At 43.6% G+C, this 20,646-nt stretch overlaps 1 protein-coding gene across 1 annotated transcript in view; it reads right to left on the bottom strand.

Moving 5' to 3' along the window:
• LOC138301673 (olfactory receptor 10G4-like) overlaps window positions 1–20,646 on the bottom strand; it is a 194,898-nt gene that overhangs the window by 15,722 nt on the left and 158,530 nt on the right. The window contains exon 4 of the mRNA XM_069242188.1: window positions 16,762–16,786. Within this exon, the coding sequence (XP_069098289.1) occupies window positions 16,762–16,786 (25 nt within the window). The remainder of the gene's footprint in view (window positions 1–16,761; window positions 16,787–20,646) is intronic.

The following is a 20,646-nucleotide window of genomic DNA, read 5'->3' on the forward strand; positions in this document are numbered from 1 at the left end:
ATTATGGAGAGTGAAGGGGAGCCTACACCGCCTGAGGGTACTCCAGCTTATATAGTCATAGAAGAAAAGGGTGTTGCGCCTTGCTTGTGGATGAAACAGTGGCCCAAACTGACAGAGAAAGAGGGATGTTTGGCGTTCCCAGAGCATGGAACGTTCAATACGAGAGTTCTAGAGAATTTGAGGTGGATGTTAAGTGTACAAAAGCCACCTCCGAGGCCAGCTCAGTACGAGGCATTAGCATTCTGGGATTTAATGGCTATCAAATAAAGACAGCAGAAATTTGAAAGGAGAATAAAAAGAGCAGAAAAGACTTTAGCTGAGACTAGATGGGACAATGAGAGCAAAATGTGGAGACGAGGAATAGTTGACGGACTCAAATTGTTCCCAGCAATAGCACACGGAGACGAGAACCAGGGGAAGAAAGCCACATGTAAAACAGACAAAGACTCTAGTAAGCCCAAAGAGACTAAGAGATCTTGGATAGAATGAGACGATTCAGACGATGAAGAATTCCTAAATCAGATCTTACATGATCCCCCGCCACCTTATGCAGTAAGCAACAATGTCCCAAGCACCAGTGTGGGTCCTGGGAACCAGACGCAGGAGAAGGGAGTTACTGATACAGTACAGACTAGTGATACGGTTTTTACACAAAATGGTGTTAGTGTACCCACTGCCCCAGACATGCAGATACAGTTGCAACCTCCACTGCAGATACAGAGAATCTATCCAGACGTCCCAGTACTAGAGACTACTACAAATCTGATAGTGCCGCCAGACCCGATATATACAAAATCGAGGTTAATACAGATTGACCCAACTCCACAATTTCTGCCCCAGCCTCAGCAGCAGCTGATACCAGGATATAATCCAGCAGCAGGACCTCCATTAGTACCTGCCCCGGCTTCAGAGAATCAAACCTTTGGAGTTGCTGCTCCACAGGGTTTGGGACCAGGTCAGACACCAGCTGCCATATCATTGCCAATTACTGTTGGTCCACCGGTGCCATTGTATGCACAAGGTAAGCCTGAAATGTTTGATCAGGGAGTAATGACCCAAGATGCAATAAGAGGAGGGTCCATAGGAACTCTCCAGTTAATGGCTCCGGGAGAGCAAGCGGCCAAAAAACCAAGGTCTTTCTTAGATCTTAGCCCGGTTGAAGCACCGTTGGAGGCAATGAGACAGGCAGGGCTAGGTATGCCAACCCGCAGTCAATAAGTACAAACGCTTCACGTTCACCAATGATGCATGCAGGGAATATTGCACTGCAAGGTTTTACAGTGCAACAAGTGAATGAGTGGTTAAAACTTACGCTCCAAAAACCGCAGCTATTGTAGAGAAGTTGAAAAGGTCTGAGAAAGAAGAGTACCTGAACTTTGTGAGACTGGGAGTGGAGGCTGCTGAATTAGTGGAGGGAACAATGGGGGTGAACAGATTAGAGTCATATACAGAAGCAGAATTGAGATATCTGTGCCCTAAAATCACTAAAGAAGTAGGTAAGGTACATCAGAGGTTGGCGACGCTGGCAGACAAACACCATATCGATATTGAGAATACTAAACATTTGATAAGAAGCTACAGATCAGACTTTGACTCAAAGGACTTCGAGCACATGAGGTCTGCCGGAATGAAAGCACATCTAAAAGAAATACTGCAAAGTGCTCAGATTTGGGGAGTCTTAGAAAAATGGGAAGGCAGGTGGGCAAAGAAAAGAGATAAAGAGAAAAGCGATAGTCCGGGATCAAGTCAAGCTAAAGCTTCACCAGATACGGGATCAGTAAAGATGGTACCAATGAGAGAAACAGCTGGTGGGGTTTTAGTCCATGTACCGTGGTCCAGGGGAGACATTCTATCTTTCACAAATGATTATCCCAGGTTGAGGGAGAAGCCGATCGAGTGGTATCAGCAAACAGATAGGTTTGTGAAGCTTGCGAAGTGTCTCTGGGAAGACTTAAATACTTTGTTTGAGATCATTGTTCCGCCCGATTTATGGCTTGAGTGCAAGAGTGGTGTGGACTGGCTGACACAGGAACCGGCAAGGGATAAGGCAACCGGAGCACCCTCTGAGGAGGTGATGAAATACTATCATAAAGTAATTACGTTTTTGAAGCAGAAAGTGTTGCCGAAAGAAACTGATTGGCAGAAAATCGACCGGACCTTACAGGAGGTTAAAGAATCGATACATGCTTACTATGAGAGGTTGTTGAAGGCATTCAAACATTACAGTGGTACTGAAACTATTGAGCCGAACGACATGAACCATCTTGTGTTTAGATTTGTTGAAGGGCTGAGACCAGAGGTTAGCCAGATGATTAAGAATCATTTGATCTGTTGGCAAGCGAAGCCGATTGATGAGGTGTTGCAGTTTGCGAAATACTGCAGTGACGAGATTTAGCTGAAGTAGAGAAAACTGAAGGAGAAAATTATGGTGATGCAGATAAGGGCAGCACAGGCAGGTATGCAGGGAAATGGAATCCAGCAGATGATACAGCAGCAACCGCAAGGGAATGGTGTGATTCAGGCGCAACCAAGAGGTCGAGGTCGAGGTTTTGTGAATCCCTGTCCAGACTTGAATACTGTGGTAGTTCAAAATGACATACAAGGGATGAAAAAGATGTCACCATGTCACCTGTGCGGGGGCGTGGGACATTGGAAGTGGGAATGCCCAAATGTGGTACATGATGGTGTCGTTCAATAAAGCACTGATGTCGGTACACTTCAAAACATGAGAGGTCCAAAATTGAGAGGTCAGAATCAGAACTTCCAGAATAACATGGTTCAGATGCAGGGGCTACAGCCCATGCAGCAAATGCAAATGCCATGTGTTCAACCAGCGCAAATGCAGCAAGTACAACAGCAGGTTCCCATGGTACCTAAACAGCAAATGCAATTACCATTAGCTCCAATGGGACAGCAACAGGTGATGCTTCCTCAGCAGGTCACAGGTCAAGTAGTGAGCCAAAATAATACAGTACAGCAATTCCCATTGCGTGGTGAAGATGGAATGAATGATGAATGGTCGGGTGAGAGTTCAGATAGTGAAGAGTGCAGGCTTGCAGCATCCTTAGAAGTAGATCAGAGGGGACCTTATGTAGAGGGAAAGGTAATGGGTCACATGGTTTCATTCTTGGTTGATACCGGAGCTACACGCTCTACAGTCAGAAGTGCAGAGGTTCAGAAATTACCACTTTCAGGGCATACCATAAGAGTGGTAGGAGTAGCAAACCAGTACTTGACAAACCCAATTACAGATCCGGTACAAGTTGAGATTGGCAACTTCCAGGGACTGCATAAGTTTGTAGTCTGCGATTCAAGTCCTGTGTCCCTACTGAGAAGAGACTTACTGTGCAAAACAAAATGTTCGATTACTTGTTCCAGCGATGGAATTGAGGTGCAGACAAACAGTGATGATGAAGGGGATGATGGTCAGTTCTCAGAGTTAGAGACAGAAAACACGAATGAAGATTACCCTTTGATAACCTTATTCCCGATGCTTACAGTGACTGACTTATGTGGTTCTAAAAATTCTGGACCCATGTAATTTACTTTGCCACAGCAGTACGATTTTAGTATCAAAAGACCGATAATGACTAGTACACTAAGCATGAGCATTTTCGCTCAATTCCAGCAGCGTTTTCACCTCGAAATCGCCATTTTCGTCCTGCACTCGTGGCTCCCATTTTATACACGGCAGCCATTTTTAAAAGTTGCCCTCACATAGGCTTATAATACAGTCAGATTTGATTCCAAGGACACGTACACCTTGATTGACTTTTCTCTGACCTGGGCAAGCTGGAACCATTGCCTCAGGCCAAACCTGTTTGGTCAGTCCCTCTCCCAGTGGCCGAATCAGATAGCATCAAGGCACACCATGCCATAAAACCCTTATTATCGCTCACACACCCTGCCTAATCTTGCTCACACCTGCACCTGCTCTTTTCTTCTTCTTACTTTACGAGGGGGAGGTGCCTGTTTTTATTGGGGGTCCACACTTATCTGATGTAAAATACTAGGCCTTGCTGGGTAATTTATTATGGGTTGGATGACATGAAATATGAGGTTTCATCATGACACTGTTTTTTCCTTTGTAGTGAAAACATGTGAATGACAAACCAAAATGTCAAGAATGTTTGCCTGAAGCTTAAAAAACTGTATATAAGGAAACCTGACTTTGCATTGAAACACAGTCTCCTGAGAACATACAAACCGTGCTGTTGTACTTCTAGGACGCTTGTTACTTGGTTGCAGCCAATAAATTCGATCTTTGACTTCACCTAGAAGACTCTGAGTTTCTGTGGTCTGAATCAGGAAAGTACCCGAGGTCTTTGGGTGTACCCTGGCACCACTGGGTTACCGGATCAGTACCGGTTCTGAAAAACCCAGTACCTCACTTACCAGCTGAATTACAGGGAACAGTGACAGAGAAAGTGTGAGACTTGACAGGAAATTAAGTGGGGTTGATAAAAGGAGTGGAACCAGTTAAAGTACAAGTGAAGCCAAATGCAGTGTTTCCCCAGGTGCCACAATATCACATGGCACAAGATGTCCTTATTCAGGTGTCGCAAATAATTGCAGATTTTGTAAAGCAAGGAGTTCTGAAAGAAGTATTGAGCAGCCCATGTAATTCACCAATAATGGGTCTGAAAAAGCCTTGTGGGAAGGTTCGAATTGTTCAAGACTTGAGGAAAATAAACGAGAATGTGGCAAAATGTTGCCCTATAGTGCCGAACACAGCAGTGATCATGTTTCAGGTTCCGTGTGATGCTGAATGGTTCACCGTTGTAGATTTGTCACAAGCCTTCTTTTCGGTGCCTCTTCATGAGGACAGCCAGTTTTTATTCAGTTTCAAATTCCTGGACAAGGTATACAGTTGGTGCAGAATTCCTCAAGGGTTTTCTGAGTCACCATCCATCTTCAATCAGATATTAAAGAAGGACTTGGACTCGTTAGAATTGCCCTTCAGTTTGACTCTGGTGCAATATATTGATGACTTACTAATTGCATCCAGAACAAAAGATGACTGCAGGTATGACACAATTGCCTTACTGAATCATTAGGGAAAGAACGGACTTAAAGTGTCTCCAAAGAAGTTGCAGTACTGTCAAAAAGAGGTGAAGTACATGGGACACTTGATTGAGAGAGGGCCCAGGAGAATATCAAAGGAAAGGGTGACAGCTATTTTGCAGATGAACCCCCCGACCACAAAGAGAGATGTCAGGATGTTTTTGTGAATGGTGGGCTACTGTCGCCAGTGGATTCCCAACTTTTCAATTATCTCTAAACCATTGATAAAGCTGACAGGCAAAGAAACTAAGGATGACCCGTACACCATAACTCTGTCCAAAGAAGAGCTTGAGTCCTTCATGGAATTGAGAGAGTGCATGTGCAGGGCACCAGCTTTGGGTATTCCTGATTACACGAAGCCTTTTCTACTGTTTTGTCATGAACGTGATGCTTGTTCTTTGCCTGTCTTGATACAGGTCCATGGAGGTGCAAACTGTTCTGTAGCGTATTTTTTAGCTACCTTGCACCCTGTCGCAGCAGCCTTACCGGGTTGTTTGTGCACAGTTGCAGCAGTTGGTCAGAGCCTCACACAGTGTGAAGGCATAGTGATGGGACATCCCTTAACAGTAATGGTTCCACATTCAGTTGAAATTCTGTTGACTCGAACTAAAACCCAGCACATGACAAATGCCTGACTTACCCGATATGAGACAATTATTTTGGGGTCACCAAATGTCTCCTTGAAGCGGTGTACTGTATTGAACCCGGCAACTCTACTTCCTGTTGAAAGTACTGAGATTAATAATGAAGAGGAAGTGGAGCATGATTGTCTTGAGGTAACAGAACTATGTACCAAGCCCCGACCTGACATTCAAGATACGCAGTTAAAAGAAAATGACTGCATTATGTTTGTTGACGGATCCTGTTTGAGAGACTCAGTCGGAATGCTGAGAGCTGGTTATGCTGTGTATACCATAGCTGGTATCATTGAATCTTCCTGGCTCGAGAGAGTGTAATACGCACAAGTCGCAGAATTAATTGCCCTTACTAAGGCATGCCACGCAGCTGAAAATCTGAGAGTCACTATCTATACTGACAGCAGATACGGATTTGGAATTGTACATGATTTTGGCCAATTGTGGTCACAGAGGGGTTTTATGACCTCTTCTGGTTCTCCAGTGAAAAACGGCGAACACATTAAGGACTTGTTGCATGCGATTCAGTTACCTCTTGAAATTGCCGTGGTGAAATGCAATGCTCATGTTAAGTCACAAGACTTTGTGTCAATGGGAAACGGCTATGCAGATCAAGTCGCAAGGTTTTGCGCATTGAACTGTATATCATTCAAGGATCAGTGGGAATTGTTAACGCAAACTGAAAATGAAACATGCTTGAACTTTGCATTAAGAGTGGTTGATACACTAGATGAGCTAAAATTACTACAGGGTCGTGCTAGCAGAGAGGAGAAACGTTCTTGGCAGAGAATGCAATGTGTACAGAGAGCTGACGATATTTGGATCTCAGAGGAGGGGAAACTGGTTTTGCCCAATAGTCTTCTGTCACAATTTGCAAGGCTTTATCAAAGACAGGCACATCTTGGGAGAGATGCAATGATCAGGTCATTCAAAATTGACTTGTTTAACCTGAAATTCAGACAAGCTGCAGAGGTTACTTGTCACAGGTGCATCATCTGTCAACAGATGAATGCAGGAAAGGGACTGTGGTAACTTTGAGGCACATAGGGAGAGCTGGCGGTCCATTTAGCAAGATGCAAATGGATTTCATTGAGATGCCTGTTTGTGGAGGATTGAGGTACATGTTGGGGATTGTGTGTTTTCAGCCACTGGATTGAAGCTTACCCCACACGTAGAAATGACAGTCTCACAGTTGCAAAGCTGTTACTTAGAGAACTAATACCCAGGTTCGGTTTTCCGGTCTCTTTAGAATCAGATAGGGGCAGACATTTCTACAATGAGGTGATTAAGCTCTTGTGTGCTGCATTAGACATTGAACAGAAGCTGCATTGTAGCTACCGCCCTGAAGCATCAGGACTAGTAGAACAAATTAATAGTACATTGAAGTCGAGAATGGCAAAGATGTGCGCAGCTACCAATATGAAATGGCCAGATGCATTGCCCTTAGTGCTGATGTCAATGAGAAACACCCCTGATAAGATGACAGGACTATCATCCCATGAGATCCTTATGGGCAGAGCTATGAGGCTACCCGCAGTGCCCGCAAATGCTCTTGTGAATATCACGGATGATATATGTTGGACTACTGCAAAGGTTTGGCTGCTGTGGTTCGTTCTTTTTCCCACCAGGTGGAAGCCAGCACATTGCCACTGGTCAGTGATCTAGGTCACACCCTGCAAACCGGTGACTGGGTGGTTGTCAGGAAGCACGTGAAAAAGTCGTGTTTGGAGCCGCGCTTGAAGGGGCCATATCAAGTATGGCTTGAACAACCACTACTATGAAATGTGCGGGCGTTCCAAACTGGATACATGGCAGTCACACAAAGAAGGTAACATGTCCGACTGACGAGGAACTTGATGTTTCTAACGCAGCAACTACAGAGCAGGAAGTTCCAGTGCTAGAGAACGCCCAAGGGGGAACTGAGATTGTAGGAGAGCCCACTTAGGACGGCTCAGTCCCTCAAACAGTAAATGAGCTCCAGAGAGGAGACAGTGAGCCTATCTCAGTAGAGGCAGCAGGAGAACAAAATCAAGGAGAGGTTCTCCCAGAAGTAGACGGATACAGGTTAGAGCTTGAACCTGTAACAGACCCAGAAGAAGAAGAAGGAGAAATAGTAGAGAGAGGCCAAAGCACACCGGTATCCCGTGAGCCAGTTGCAGGTCCATCAAGAGAAAACACCATAGTACAAGAGGAGGGTGCTGTTCAGCGTCCTGTATGGAAAAGCAGGAAGAAGACGCATAAGGATGATAACTGGCCAGAGAAGCAGGCTGCAAAAGAAAAGGTCGTACCAGGTGAAACAATAACAGAAGAAACTGATACATCCCGAGTAGAGGATCTAAGTGAAGGAAAATTGCAAAGCGAACGCAGGTTGAAAAGAAAGAGAACTGCAAATAAGGTCCTGAATGGGCATACGACATCTGAATGGCAACAAGAATTCTTAGCATTCTGTTTTGATGGAGAAGTACCAGGCCAATACTACGGTACCTGAAATCAATCAGAGAAAGAGACTGTGTTAAAACTGAAATTGAAATTGAAAGCTGAAAAACTGAGAAAGAGACTTATAAATTACCGGATATGACACTGATAACTTAATTGACTTTGAAACCCGATTATGACAAGCTGCTAACTTGATTTGACAAAAAGGGTCCTGGAATGAGTGAAACGCTGTAAATACACACAGAGATTGAGAGAGACTTTACATCAAGAAAAAAAAAGAGAGCTTTTATATTGTCCTCAAGTTGATTGTTTTTCTTTGAGTTATTCTGCTATCTGATTCTTTACAGACCATGGCTTATAATAGAGATAGTAGCAAGAAGGGTATAGTGTGTGGTTGGTTAAGCCTTATATTAGGTATTGTATGTGCAGTAATAATTGTAGGTGTGATTGTGGGAATGCCGTGGTTGGATAAGAAAGCGACTAACAATGCTTCAAAACCTGAGACTACAACACTAACACCGTTGGAAAAGTTTGAGCAAGATACAAAACACTTGCATGAGGGAACTAACTCAAAAGGGGAACTCTCCACTAATGTCTTCTATCGCTTGCTGAATGAGTATGTTGAATCTATGGATGCGAAAAATTGTTATGTGTGCACAAAGATTCCTTCATCAGTGCAAGAAGGGGTCACCTATCATAGTCTTCCTCTAACATACGGGATAAGTTGTAGTTTGCTACTAACAAGATTCTATAATCAGGATCATATGCAATACTTTTATTCAAATTTGGATGTGGTGTTTTCTTTTGTACCAGTGATTGAGTTTCTGAACAAATTAGCTAAGGAGCATAGTATAAAAATAGTTAGTTTTCCCAAAGATTTACCAGATTGATGACTTAAGACAAATACCTAAAGCATCTGAATTACAACATGCTAGACAAAAATGAGAGACAGAGGCTGCTGTCGTTGGTGACATATTTGGATCCATAATTCCTTCAGTAGAGGTTATTCTAAACTCCATAAAGATTTGAAAGTTGTCTACTATTGTGGATAACATGCTGACAAACTTTACAGGGGCTATACTCCTGATGGATACTGAACTTGGTGTGGAAAGAGCTATGACTCTTCAAAATCGGCTTGCTTTAGATATTCTTTTAGCAAAGAGTGGCGGAGTCTGCAAGATGCTCAATGAGCGTCATTGTTGCTCGTATATACCAGATAGTAGTAAAAAGATTAGAGGTATGCTCACTAACCTAATTAGAGATAGTGCAGATTTGAAGGATTCGAAGGAACCTGGAGTGTGGGAGAAAGTGGGAAAAGGAATTGCCAGAGTAGGGTGCTGGTTTATCAACATTTGGAATGGGGTTCTTGCAAAAATATTAGGGGGTCTATTAATTGTTCTGGCCTGTTTATTAGGTTTATGGGGAGCATGCAAAATTAATGACAAAATTAGAAGAAATTGGACAAAGAGAAATAAGAAGAATGAAGAAAGTGAAAGGGAGAAAATGTTTAATGAAATTTGGGAAAGTTCACACTAGGGACAAGATGTTGAAATGCGCATTATGAGCAAGGTGAAAAATGAAAAGTGAAAGGTTAAAAAGGGAAAGGTTTGTGTGATGACGAACGTCATCAGAGGAGGGACTGAGAGAGCGTAGCTTATATAATCTATATTAACCTGAAATGTTTATGAATTAATGTGTGATAATGCCACTTAAGTAATTGTGTTGATGTATTTGTTTAAACATGTACCTGAAATGTGACCACGGGGAGTGGCCGCCAAATGTATACGTGGACTAATAATGATGACTAAAATGTTTATAAAATATTATACTGAATAAGTTTATACTAATTATTAATAATTGTATTATTGAATTTGTGCTGAAATCCTTGTAGGCCTTAAGTTAGCATGAGCCGAAGCTTAGCTGCTTGGCTCTCAAATTAAATGTATTTTTCCTATCCTGCAGAGTGATGACTCGCAAAAGGACATGACCTCTTGTTTTCTTCAAACTAGAAGCTGAAATGTAACCATACTAGATCCGTTCTCACAAATTCTTCCTTGCTTGTAGGGTGATATTGGACAGAATGCAACAATGTAGATTAATGTAATGTACAAGGTCGTTCAAACCGGTAAAGACAATGGAGCTACTGACCAAAAGATGTGCAAAGAATTTCAGAAAGATAAAAACATACCGGACGTGCTATCTCTGAAGACATCGAACAGGAGAACCAATGAGAGACTTGTAAAATAATATGGGGTGAAAGATTAATGACCTAATTCATTTTCATATAGGTTAAAGATAGTGGGGTATAACCAATGTCCACTGAAATTTTAGGGGAATGTACAACGAAAAAGGGATATAAACCCATGCACAGGGAGCCATTTAGAATTAGGTAGGGAATGCTATTGATTTTATCCAGAAACCTTGTCACTCTGTTTGGTGACTTACTTTGGTTCACTTAAACCATCTTCGTCCTTAGATTACCCATTTACACTTTACCTCCTTATGAGGGAAGTGCCCATTTTGTCCTGTAGCTGAGTTCTGAATGATAGCGATTTGATTGATGTCCTGAAGATGAAGACTGAACCTGAGTGCTGACCTAAACCTTGGAGGGTAACTATGACAATACAATTGTGATTTGTCTGTTTGCTTTTCCTTTCTAGGTACCAACTGCTTACTTTTGACAGAAACCATAGCTAGATGTTTTCCAAATTGGTGTTCTAAATTGTTTTGCATGAAGCCCAACATGCTAATGCTAATCAGTGGTTAGGACAGGTGTTCACTAAACTGATGCAAATAGACAAACAACCAAATCTATGCTTGTCGAACTGACGCGTTATTGACACTTTGCTAAATTGATCTATGTTTACGCCGTGTTATGCTTTGATGTTTGTGATTCTCGCCTTAATTAAATATTATCAAATTTGCCACATCGTGACTATGCTATTATGTTTCTTGGTTTTGAGATAAACACATCTGCTTTTAGAATTGTAACCAATAGGGAATAAAACTCATAACAATTTTACTAAACTGGTGTGGTTATTCATGATCATGGTCATGGTAGTGCTTTGAATTGATTAATGACTTTGACTAAAGTGAAATGTATCATTATAATAAATATTGATGACATTATTGATGTAGTGATTGACTTATTGATTAGCTATCTCGTCCTAAGATGTCTCTCGACTGGGTCAAAAGATTCATTGGCCTAAAACGAGTCCTGATGTGTAATAAATTATCATAAAGGGACGCGTTAGCACCTGCATTTTGTGATCCCGGGCACTGCACAATTGACATGTTTTCAATTCCTGCATTGCCTTTGAAGAGTGTGTTCTGAAAGACATAGAAAAAGGTACTCTTATGTTAAACCTACTGACAGAGGTCAATGGAGAGTGGCCTTGGTTCTGCATTCACCTGGTCCGGCATCCGCAGATGGGAAACAGGCATGCATGGCAAACAGAAAGAATTCCCTTTCTGCTTTATCCAGGACCATTGTTTCCATCCACATGGCTGTGAATGCCAGAAATGTTCCTACTGGCAGCGGTCTGCTTTGAGGGCAGTCTAGCATGTCACGCTGAGTTCAGAGGAAAGATTGTGGTGGTGTGAGGTTTCCAGGAACGCAAGATGGATCCAGGGCAGGGTATCTGCCATTGAATCTCTCTTTTAATGCTTCCCATAGAAAGACAACCTCATGCTCCTGCCATGGTAGCTTGGTTCTGGCTATGTTCATATTTAACCAAGATGATTTTCTATCTAGTTTGTAAAGTCAGTGATTACCTGTCCAGGATGGTATTCTACTATTTTCTGTAAAATCATTTACATGGGGACTTTGCTCTGAGAAGATTGCAATATAATGCTTCTAATCACCTAATTTTTGTTATGTTCATTGTTCATTTTAGATACATTTTGTCCCTGATGTTTGCTGCTTTTTGCTGCAATATGGTTCCCTTTTGTATTCATCATCTTGGAAGATTATACTAGACTCCGGGCCTCATTATGAGTTTGGTGGTACCAGGACTGCCATGTTCACAGTCGCACCGCCAACAGGCTGGCGGAGAAGACCGCCATAATATGACCATGGCGGTATTCACAACAGAATACAACTAAAGCACCGCCAGCACCGCCACTGTGGTCTGGCAGCCACGGACGATGGCAGCCACCTGCAGGCTGGTGGATACCATGTTGCACCTTTACGGAACCCCAGGCAGAAACCAACTGCATAAAAGGAGACACTCACCTTCAGGAAGCCATACTCGTCTGGAGCTGCCATGGAGCCAGAACTACACGTCTTTCTGCTGCTCCTGCTTCCCCGCCAACTTTGGAATCTGAGATTACGATGTCAACCATAAATACACACTCTTACCTGTTATTGTTGTATATTGACAATGTTTGTACATACACACACACCCTCAACATACATTTGGGAAGGGGTTGCAAGGGAGACACTCAAACGTAACTGCACACTAACATGCACACTCACAGACAGCTACACACACATTCACATATACATAGCAAATACACCATGGCCACCCACATACCCACACAAATGTCACAAACACATAAAGGTATGCACAGAAAAAACGCATGAGGCCACACTCACACACTACCACACAACACATCACAAAAACAACATATCCTCACCATATACAATCACGTGGCAAGGACACATAACACAGATTTCACAACGTAACACTAACAGGCAAAACACACATACAATACATATCCATACTAATTACTGATGGACCTACATAGAACTCTGTGAGCAACATATTGTGCACATAACACACACACAATCAATAGACACAAAGCCACACAACACACCAACAAGTGCATCACAACACCAACAACACACAATACCAACACAGCTAGTCCAACACACAAATGTCCATGACACAACACATACCCAACGACATTTGGACAAAATCACTGGACGCAACCTCACATATTGCCCAAACAACAAACGTCGCCCAAGCACAACACACACACACACACAACTAGTGTCAGACAGGAACAACTCCATACCGGGGAAAGAAATGCACAACAAAGATGTAACCAGGAAACCAACCACTGGTTGGTTCAAAAATTATTGTAAGGCAAAAATATAAGAAAAACAAATGCCATAGGTCAGTCTTTGATGCAGACATGCTGTATGCACACAGTGCACAGATGTGCTCCCCCAACCTTTACTCCTGACAGTCATGTAACCTCCACAGGAAGGGGCATCAATGGGGCAGGCAGGCACCTCAAGGGTTATCTGGGGAGGGTAGAAAGGGGGGTTTGGGGTTTTGGCGGGGGGCTTTTGGTTCAGAATTGGGAGGGGGGCTTGGGTTTGGAATTAGGTTTAGGGGAGGAGTGTTTTTTATGTGGAGGGGTTGACTTCTTGGCAGGCAGAGGGGCAAGAGAACTTGCACAGGGCAGTGGAGGTCTTGGAGGTGGAAGGGCCAGACTGGGGGAGGGACAATGAGCATTTACAGGTATCACGGGTGGGGGATGAGTAGGGAAAATGGTAAATTCAGAAAGGAAAGATTTCACATAGGGGGACAGTCATAGCAAAAGGGTTTGGGTGAGGAGGGAGAGGGAGTGGGTTTCTGAGGTATTGGTGTGGGTGTCTTGGGGCCATGTTTGTGCGAGTTATGCTTGTGGGTGGTGGGTGTGTGTTGGGTGGGTAAGTGTGGGCATTTTTGTGTGTTGGGAGGAAGGAGGTGGAGGTGCTGGGAGATGCCATGGTGGATTGGTAAGTGTTTGATGTAGTGGTGACTACAGGTATGGTAGATGTGCTGCATTTAGGCGTCTGTGGTTGTGTGTCTGCAGATGTGGTGACTGGGGTAGATGTCTGAGGGTCTGCTATGGTGTTGTCTGTGGGTAAAATAAGTATAGTGGCTGGATCTGTGAATCTTGGTGTTTTGTCTACAGGCGTCTCAGGTGTGCTATCAGTGATGCTGGGGTGGTTATTACTGTCGATGTGTGTGCAGGTGCATGTTGCTTGTGTTCATGCCAGTGGTGTGTCTTGTGGTACTTGTGTTTGTCTGAGCTACCCTTAGATGTTATGGTGGATGCATGCTTATCTATTTGTGTACTTCAGCTGGGTTGGGGGAGAGGGGTTTGGGAATGAGAAAAAGAAGGTGGAGGGGAGATGGAAGACATAGGGTGAGGCCTCCATTAGTGTGGAGGCCTCGTTTCCTGTGTTTTATTTAATTACTGTTTTGTGATATTTGAAAGCTTTATGCTTTGTCTCCTAAGTTAAGCCTTGTCCCTCGTTGCCAAGCTACCAAGGGTTGATCTAGGTTTAATTTACTGAGACCTAACTGGACCTAAGTGGAGGTTAGTGGCCTATTGATAAGTGTAGGTACTTACCTGCCCTTACCAATAACCCATTTTCCAATATTTTTGGTGCGCAGTGGTGGGATCCTGTACTTGTGATGAGGTTACATCTGGCTGAGCTCACCCCTTGGTGTGGCTAAAAATCCTAAACACACCCCTCTGCTGCCCTCTCCTAATCTAATCAAGGGGGCACCTAATTATCTGGGTTTGCAGGATGTGAGAGTGGTGCTGGGTTGCTCCAAATGTCCTTCCCTGCCTTTGAAGACCAGGTTGGCAGCCCTCCCCCTTCCTGTTTCCCTATCTACTAAGGGGAGATCTCCTCCCCCAGGCACATCTCTTTGTGTGGAGCCAGGCCACTTCACACCTCATCAAGGCAGCCTGGCCAGGCTGTCAGAGGCTGGCCAATCGGAGCAAAGCAGCAAGAACACTGCAGGGCTGAAGTTGGCAACTTTTCAGTTAAAGTTTAAAACTATTTACCTGAACAAGTTATATTAAATCCAACAACTGGAAGTTGTGGGATTTATTATAACAATTCATTTGATGCCAGACTTGAGGTATCTGTTACTTAAGGGGACTTTTTAAATTAAAATAAAGTCTCCCCATACTAGCCTGTGGAGGCCATTCACTACAATGAGGTAAATACATGTTGGTACACACATTCTTGACTGATCTTTTCTGATTGATCTTTTCCTATACACTTATTTTCTGGCTGTTGTATGTTTACTTTCATACATCTATCCACTCTTTTTGCACTAGTGTATAGAATATACATGTCTTCGCTGGTTATGTTACAGCCCTGAAGAAGCCCTATGCTGGGTGAAACGCGTTGGCCATTCATCGTGAACTCATCACCTGTTCATGAATTAGTTACGATTGCAAGGACATAAGGCTTTTTGTGTTTTGTTTGTATATTATTTGCGCTCATAATCTACACTGCCCACTTGGGTGGTATAATAGACAATATTTTGGACTGTTAACGAAATATTAAATCAGATATACTTTTTCTTTTACATTGTTACACTGCCTCTGTCCATTTGTATATTGTCCTCAGTACAGTTTGCAGTGCATCGCCTTTTTGAGCATTTCTTAGTAGAGCTGTTATTCAGCCCTGCCGAGTTCTTTATTGCAGTAAGAACTATGGTGTAGTTGCACACTCTTTGAAATTTTTATAACACTTTCCATGTTTTTTACTTATACTCATGTACTAGGAGGTATAAATAGGGATGGTGCGTTGCGGATGAGCTTACTGCATATCTTTTGTCCGACTTCTTTTAAGGTTCGTTTGAGATCCACAGCTCACCCTAAGGCTCCAGAAGCTCCGAGATGCTCCTTGAGGGTGCGGACTACAACTTCCAGAATGCACCCGGTGCAAAGTCCAAAATGGTCACTGGACAGTGGTCAGCTGGTCAGTTTCTTCAGGAGTTGGTGCAGGGCACTCTGGTTAGCACGTTTTCACCTGTAGCAAACAGAGAGTCCCTCCTTGAACCAGTTGAGGCCAGGCAAAGTCCTTCTTGTGGTGGAGCTCAAGAGTGCAGCTGTTGCAGTCCTCCAGAGTGCAGTGTCCAGGTGCAGGTCAGGGTTCCAGCAAGGCAGTTATTCTTCTTCTGTAGGTCTTCTATACTGGAATCTGGTATCGATCTGAGGTGTGGGTGCAGGTCTGCCAGTTTTATCCTTGCTCCTGTGTGAAAAACAGGGGGGTCCTGGTTCTCCAATCAGATGCAGGGTCCATCCCCCTGTGGTGACTACTTCATGGGAAGTGTGGAAAAAATCAATCCCAGGGAGCATAATTCCACACAAATCCATCATGGCTGAAACTGATTTTTGGAGGTTACATCTGGCTGAACCCACCCACTGGTGTGGCTACAAATCTTAAACACACTCTTCTACTGTCCTCTCCTAATCTAATTAGGGGGGCACCTAATTGTCTGGGTTTATAGGATGTGAGAGAGGTGCTGGGCTACTCCAAATGTCCTTCCCTGCCTTTGAAGACCAGTTTGGCAGCCCTCCCCCTTCCTGCTTTTCCATCTGCTGAGGGAAGTACTCCTCCCCCAGGCACATTCCATTGTGCTGTGCCAAGGCTACTTCACACCTCATCAAAGCAGCCTGGCCAGGTAGCCAGAGGCTTGCCACTCAGAGCAAAGCACTACAGGACTGAAGTTGACAACTTTTTACGTAAAGTTTAAAACTCTTTAAATTATATTAAATTCAACAATTGTAAGTTGTGGGATTTACTATAGCAATTAATTTGATACCAAACTTGTGGTATCTGTCACTTAAGGGGACTTCATGAATTAAAATAAAGTCTCACCATTCTAGCCTACGGAGGCCATTCACTACAAAGAGGGAAAAAGACATTTGTCAGTTTTACCTCACCAGGGCTTATAAGATTATTTTTATAAGGTCCCTGTTTATAGTTACATGGCACCCAACCCTTGGGGCACATAGGGCACACCTTAGGGGTGACATATGTAAGAATAAGGTGGCCAAAGACTTTGGAACTACTTTTAATTTCAAAGTCGAATTTGCATGTAATGTTAATTTAAAAGCAGCCAGCAATGCAGGTCTGCCTTTAAAATGACACTGGGCACCTCAGCACAGACCTATGGGGGCACCATCTATGCTGGGGTCCCTAACCCTACATGCCCTACCATATACTAGGGACTTATAGGTAGGTTGACATAGCCAATTATAATTAGCATAATTTGCATACTCATTTATGCAGAGCACAGGCCCTGGGACTGGTTAGCAGTACCCAGGGCACCATCAGAGTCAGGAAAACACCAGCAAAAAGTGAAAAATGGGGGCAAAATGTCAGGGGGCTTCGGCAATCAGCCCTGATTTCTCACAACACCCATCACACATTGGTTTTGCATTAGACTCACCTGCTCCTCTGGTGCACCATATAGCTGTTAATACAGGGGTAGGACCTCCTCCACTAGCTTATTCAGCTCTTCAGCTATAAAGGCTGGGACCCTACCCCCTGCAAGGCGTGGCATGATAGCTCCCAGAGGCAGTACACAGCAGCTCAGTGTAATGATATTTATGTTTTGACTGCTGACTCCATGTTGCACTTATCCTAGCAGCATACCCTCACATTAGTGACCACCAGCTTAATTTTGCCTATTGACTTTATTTTAGCATTAGCCACCGCCATGTTAAAATCTCCAAGTAGTTTTCCACGTTGTACAATGTGCTCATGTTTTAATTTTTTCTGTTTTTTGCCACCCAGGGGCTTAGGCTGATGAGAATGTACTAAGACGGCAGGGAACGGTCTTGTTTTTAAGTGGCACCTTGGGATTCTGGCCAAGTCTCAACGTGTTATTTTCAAAGCTGGCCTAAAGCAATCAGTATTTTTGGAATAAATAAACTTCTGCAGTGAGAGGGGGGTTCTAGAATGTTCCTCTCTTGTTTGTTCAAAGTATAAGAGGCTGTGACCAGATGGATCAGGGACTGAGAGTAATTCAGACCTCAGACATGCCCAGGATGCTGGGGTGTGTCATCTTTCCCATGAGGGTAACTGATCTCTCTCTCCTGGATCAATTCTGGGATCTGGTGATCTGATGCTGAATAGGAGGGAGATGAAGCAGTCATGCCCTTGCCTCCAGATGATGCATATTTTTTAATTCATTCTTTGTTGTGCCTTATAATATAGCTACACATATTTGCTCTGTATATTGCTGTGGAGAATCATTTGTACATGTTTTCATTTAATTGCTGTGACTATTGTTAAACGTGTACTTTCAGCATGCTACTCTCCTTTTACAAACCTTGTGAAGTGAAGTAATAAATGTCTTCTTTAGACTAAGAAGCACATTCCAGAGATTTTTGTCAGTGCATGAGTGTTTCAGCTTGGTCATTAGTGAAGCAGAACACTCAGGTAGAAGAGTTCTTGGTGGCAGCAGTGTCAGGAGTCAAGTGATCAATACTGCAGAAGATGGCAGTCACGTACGCCAACTACGTGACCGTCACTGCCAGTGGACATCGCCATTGGCCCAAGTCCGCCAAAGGCAGCAATGCCTTCAAATGGCAATTTCTACCATGATCATGACCGCCTACCGCCATGACAACGTCTACCGGGCGGACTTAGGTCACTTCTACATGTCCAGTACCACACTTCCTGGCCAGTGGCCCTAACTGTAGGGAAGTCTCAGCCCATGTTCAGTCTGGTTTTGAAGGATGTACTGTGTTGCATTATTGAAACACCTGGACAGCTACATCAGGTTTCCACAACGTGCAGATTTGTCCTATATGATGGCAGAGTTTTATGCAACGGGACACATTTCCTCATGTGGTTGGAGCCATAGATGGCACCCATGTAGCCTTGGTTCCCCCCAGTGCCAATGAACAGGTGTATAGGAACAGGAAAAACTACCACTCCATAAAAGTGGTATGTCTAGCAGACCAGTACATTTCACAAGTCAGTGCTAAGTATACAGGATCAGTCCATGATTCCTTCATAATGTGAAACAGAAAAGTTCCACTGCTGATGACACGATTCCATATAGAGAGGGCCTGGCTAGTTGGTGAGTTACAATTGAAATGTATGTTTGCAATGTATGTTTTCTGCCATCACAATGTTGCATGTCCCACATATACGTTTGTGTTGTTCTACCAAAATGTTCACAGGTGACTTGGCTAACCAAACCGTCCTTGGTTGTTGACACCAGTGAGGCACCCAACCACACCAGGGGAAGTCCACTACAATGAGGCCCACAGGAGGACAAGGCGCGTCATTGAGCAGACATTTGTGCTCCTGAAGGCAAGATTTAGGTGCTTGAACATATCAGCAGGAGCCCTCCTCTACTCTCTCAACAAGGTATGTCAAATAATAGTTGCCTGCTGCATGCTCCACAATCTTGCCCTGAGACAACAGATACCATTTATACCAGATGAGGGTGAGCCAGCAGAACCTGTCGGTGGAAATGCAGATTTGCCAAGTGATGAAGAGCCAAAGGAAGATGAAGCAGGAAACTCTAGGGCAGAGCTCATCAATCAGTACTTCAACTGACTAAAAAGTATGTGAGGTTGATGTAATTTTGTGATAACATTTTGTGAAATGAAGTAGATGGATAGCATGTCACGTTCTTTCTTGCATAATCTGTGGGGCTGCAGATAGCTCCAATGCCTATGAGTGAGTTTTGCATGCAGACTGAAAGTTTGTAATGTGTACAGGACAGAGTGGTCTACAGTATCATGTATTGTTAAAACAGATGCAAAGTCACACTTGTGGACATGACTTCTCTGATTTGAGGAGTGGATTCTGCTATCCATTTTCTCTTTCAATCACAGTTTTGCCTAGATAGTTTTTGGCTCATCATCCTTACCAAATGACAGACAGTGTCAGAAGCAGACAGACATGAGAAGTGGACATGGCGGAAACCAGGTACCATTAGTCTTGATTATGTGGAGTGTAACAAACATAGTTAGACTGTCAGGACACTGGGGTGGGAAAGTGTTTTCCCATCAAGTTTACCTGTAGGGTACAGGATGTTGTCAAATTATGTCATTTGTATCTGGATATGTGCCTGGCAAATGTGTAAATATAGGACCATAGCCTCTCCCACCACAATGGTTTCTGTAGTATGTAATCTATCTTAATCCTAGCTGTCAGAGTGTTCCTACTTTATGGACCAATGTGCATGTCACTATGGTCTGAAATAGGTGAAACACAAGCCCGCAGGTATGTGACCAATGTAAGTGAAGGGTTCCAAGACTGGGGACATCAGTGCTGGTCTCTGTCTGTACCATGGTATATGAATATATAAAAGCTATGGTATGGGTATGTGATAAGGCTTTACCAGTTTATACAAAGGACCACTCTGTATGCCTCCTGCCTTGTTGGTAGACTAAATGACCCTAACTTCTGCATCCTGTGGTTTAGCATTTTGGCATTGTGTGACACCTTAGCAAACATCCTGATGCTACTCTCAGTCATGCGTTTGCGTGGGCTTCTTCAGCTACAGAGGGTGGGGTGTCTGAGGCATGTCCTTCCCCTGGCAGGGCCTCCACTCCACTAGCAGCCACAGATGTGGAAGGGCTTGATGTTTCATTGCTAGTGGAAGGGGTCAGATGTTGAGTAACAATCTACTCAGTGTTGTATTCATGTATATCAGCACCCCTTGCAAAGGAAGTCATGGCCTTTTTGTGCCTGCCACTGCTGCATGACTTCCTGGTGGATATCTTTCTGCATCGT

Source organism: Pleurodeles waltl, chromosome 6, assembly GCF_031143425.1.
Source record: "Pleurodeles waltl isolate 20211129_DDA chromosome 6, aPleWal1.hap1.20221129, whole genome shotgun sequence".
In the NCBI taxonomy this organism is placed as follows: Eukaryota; Metazoa; Chordata; class Amphibia; order Caudata; family Salamandridae; genus Pleurodeles; species Pleurodeles waltl.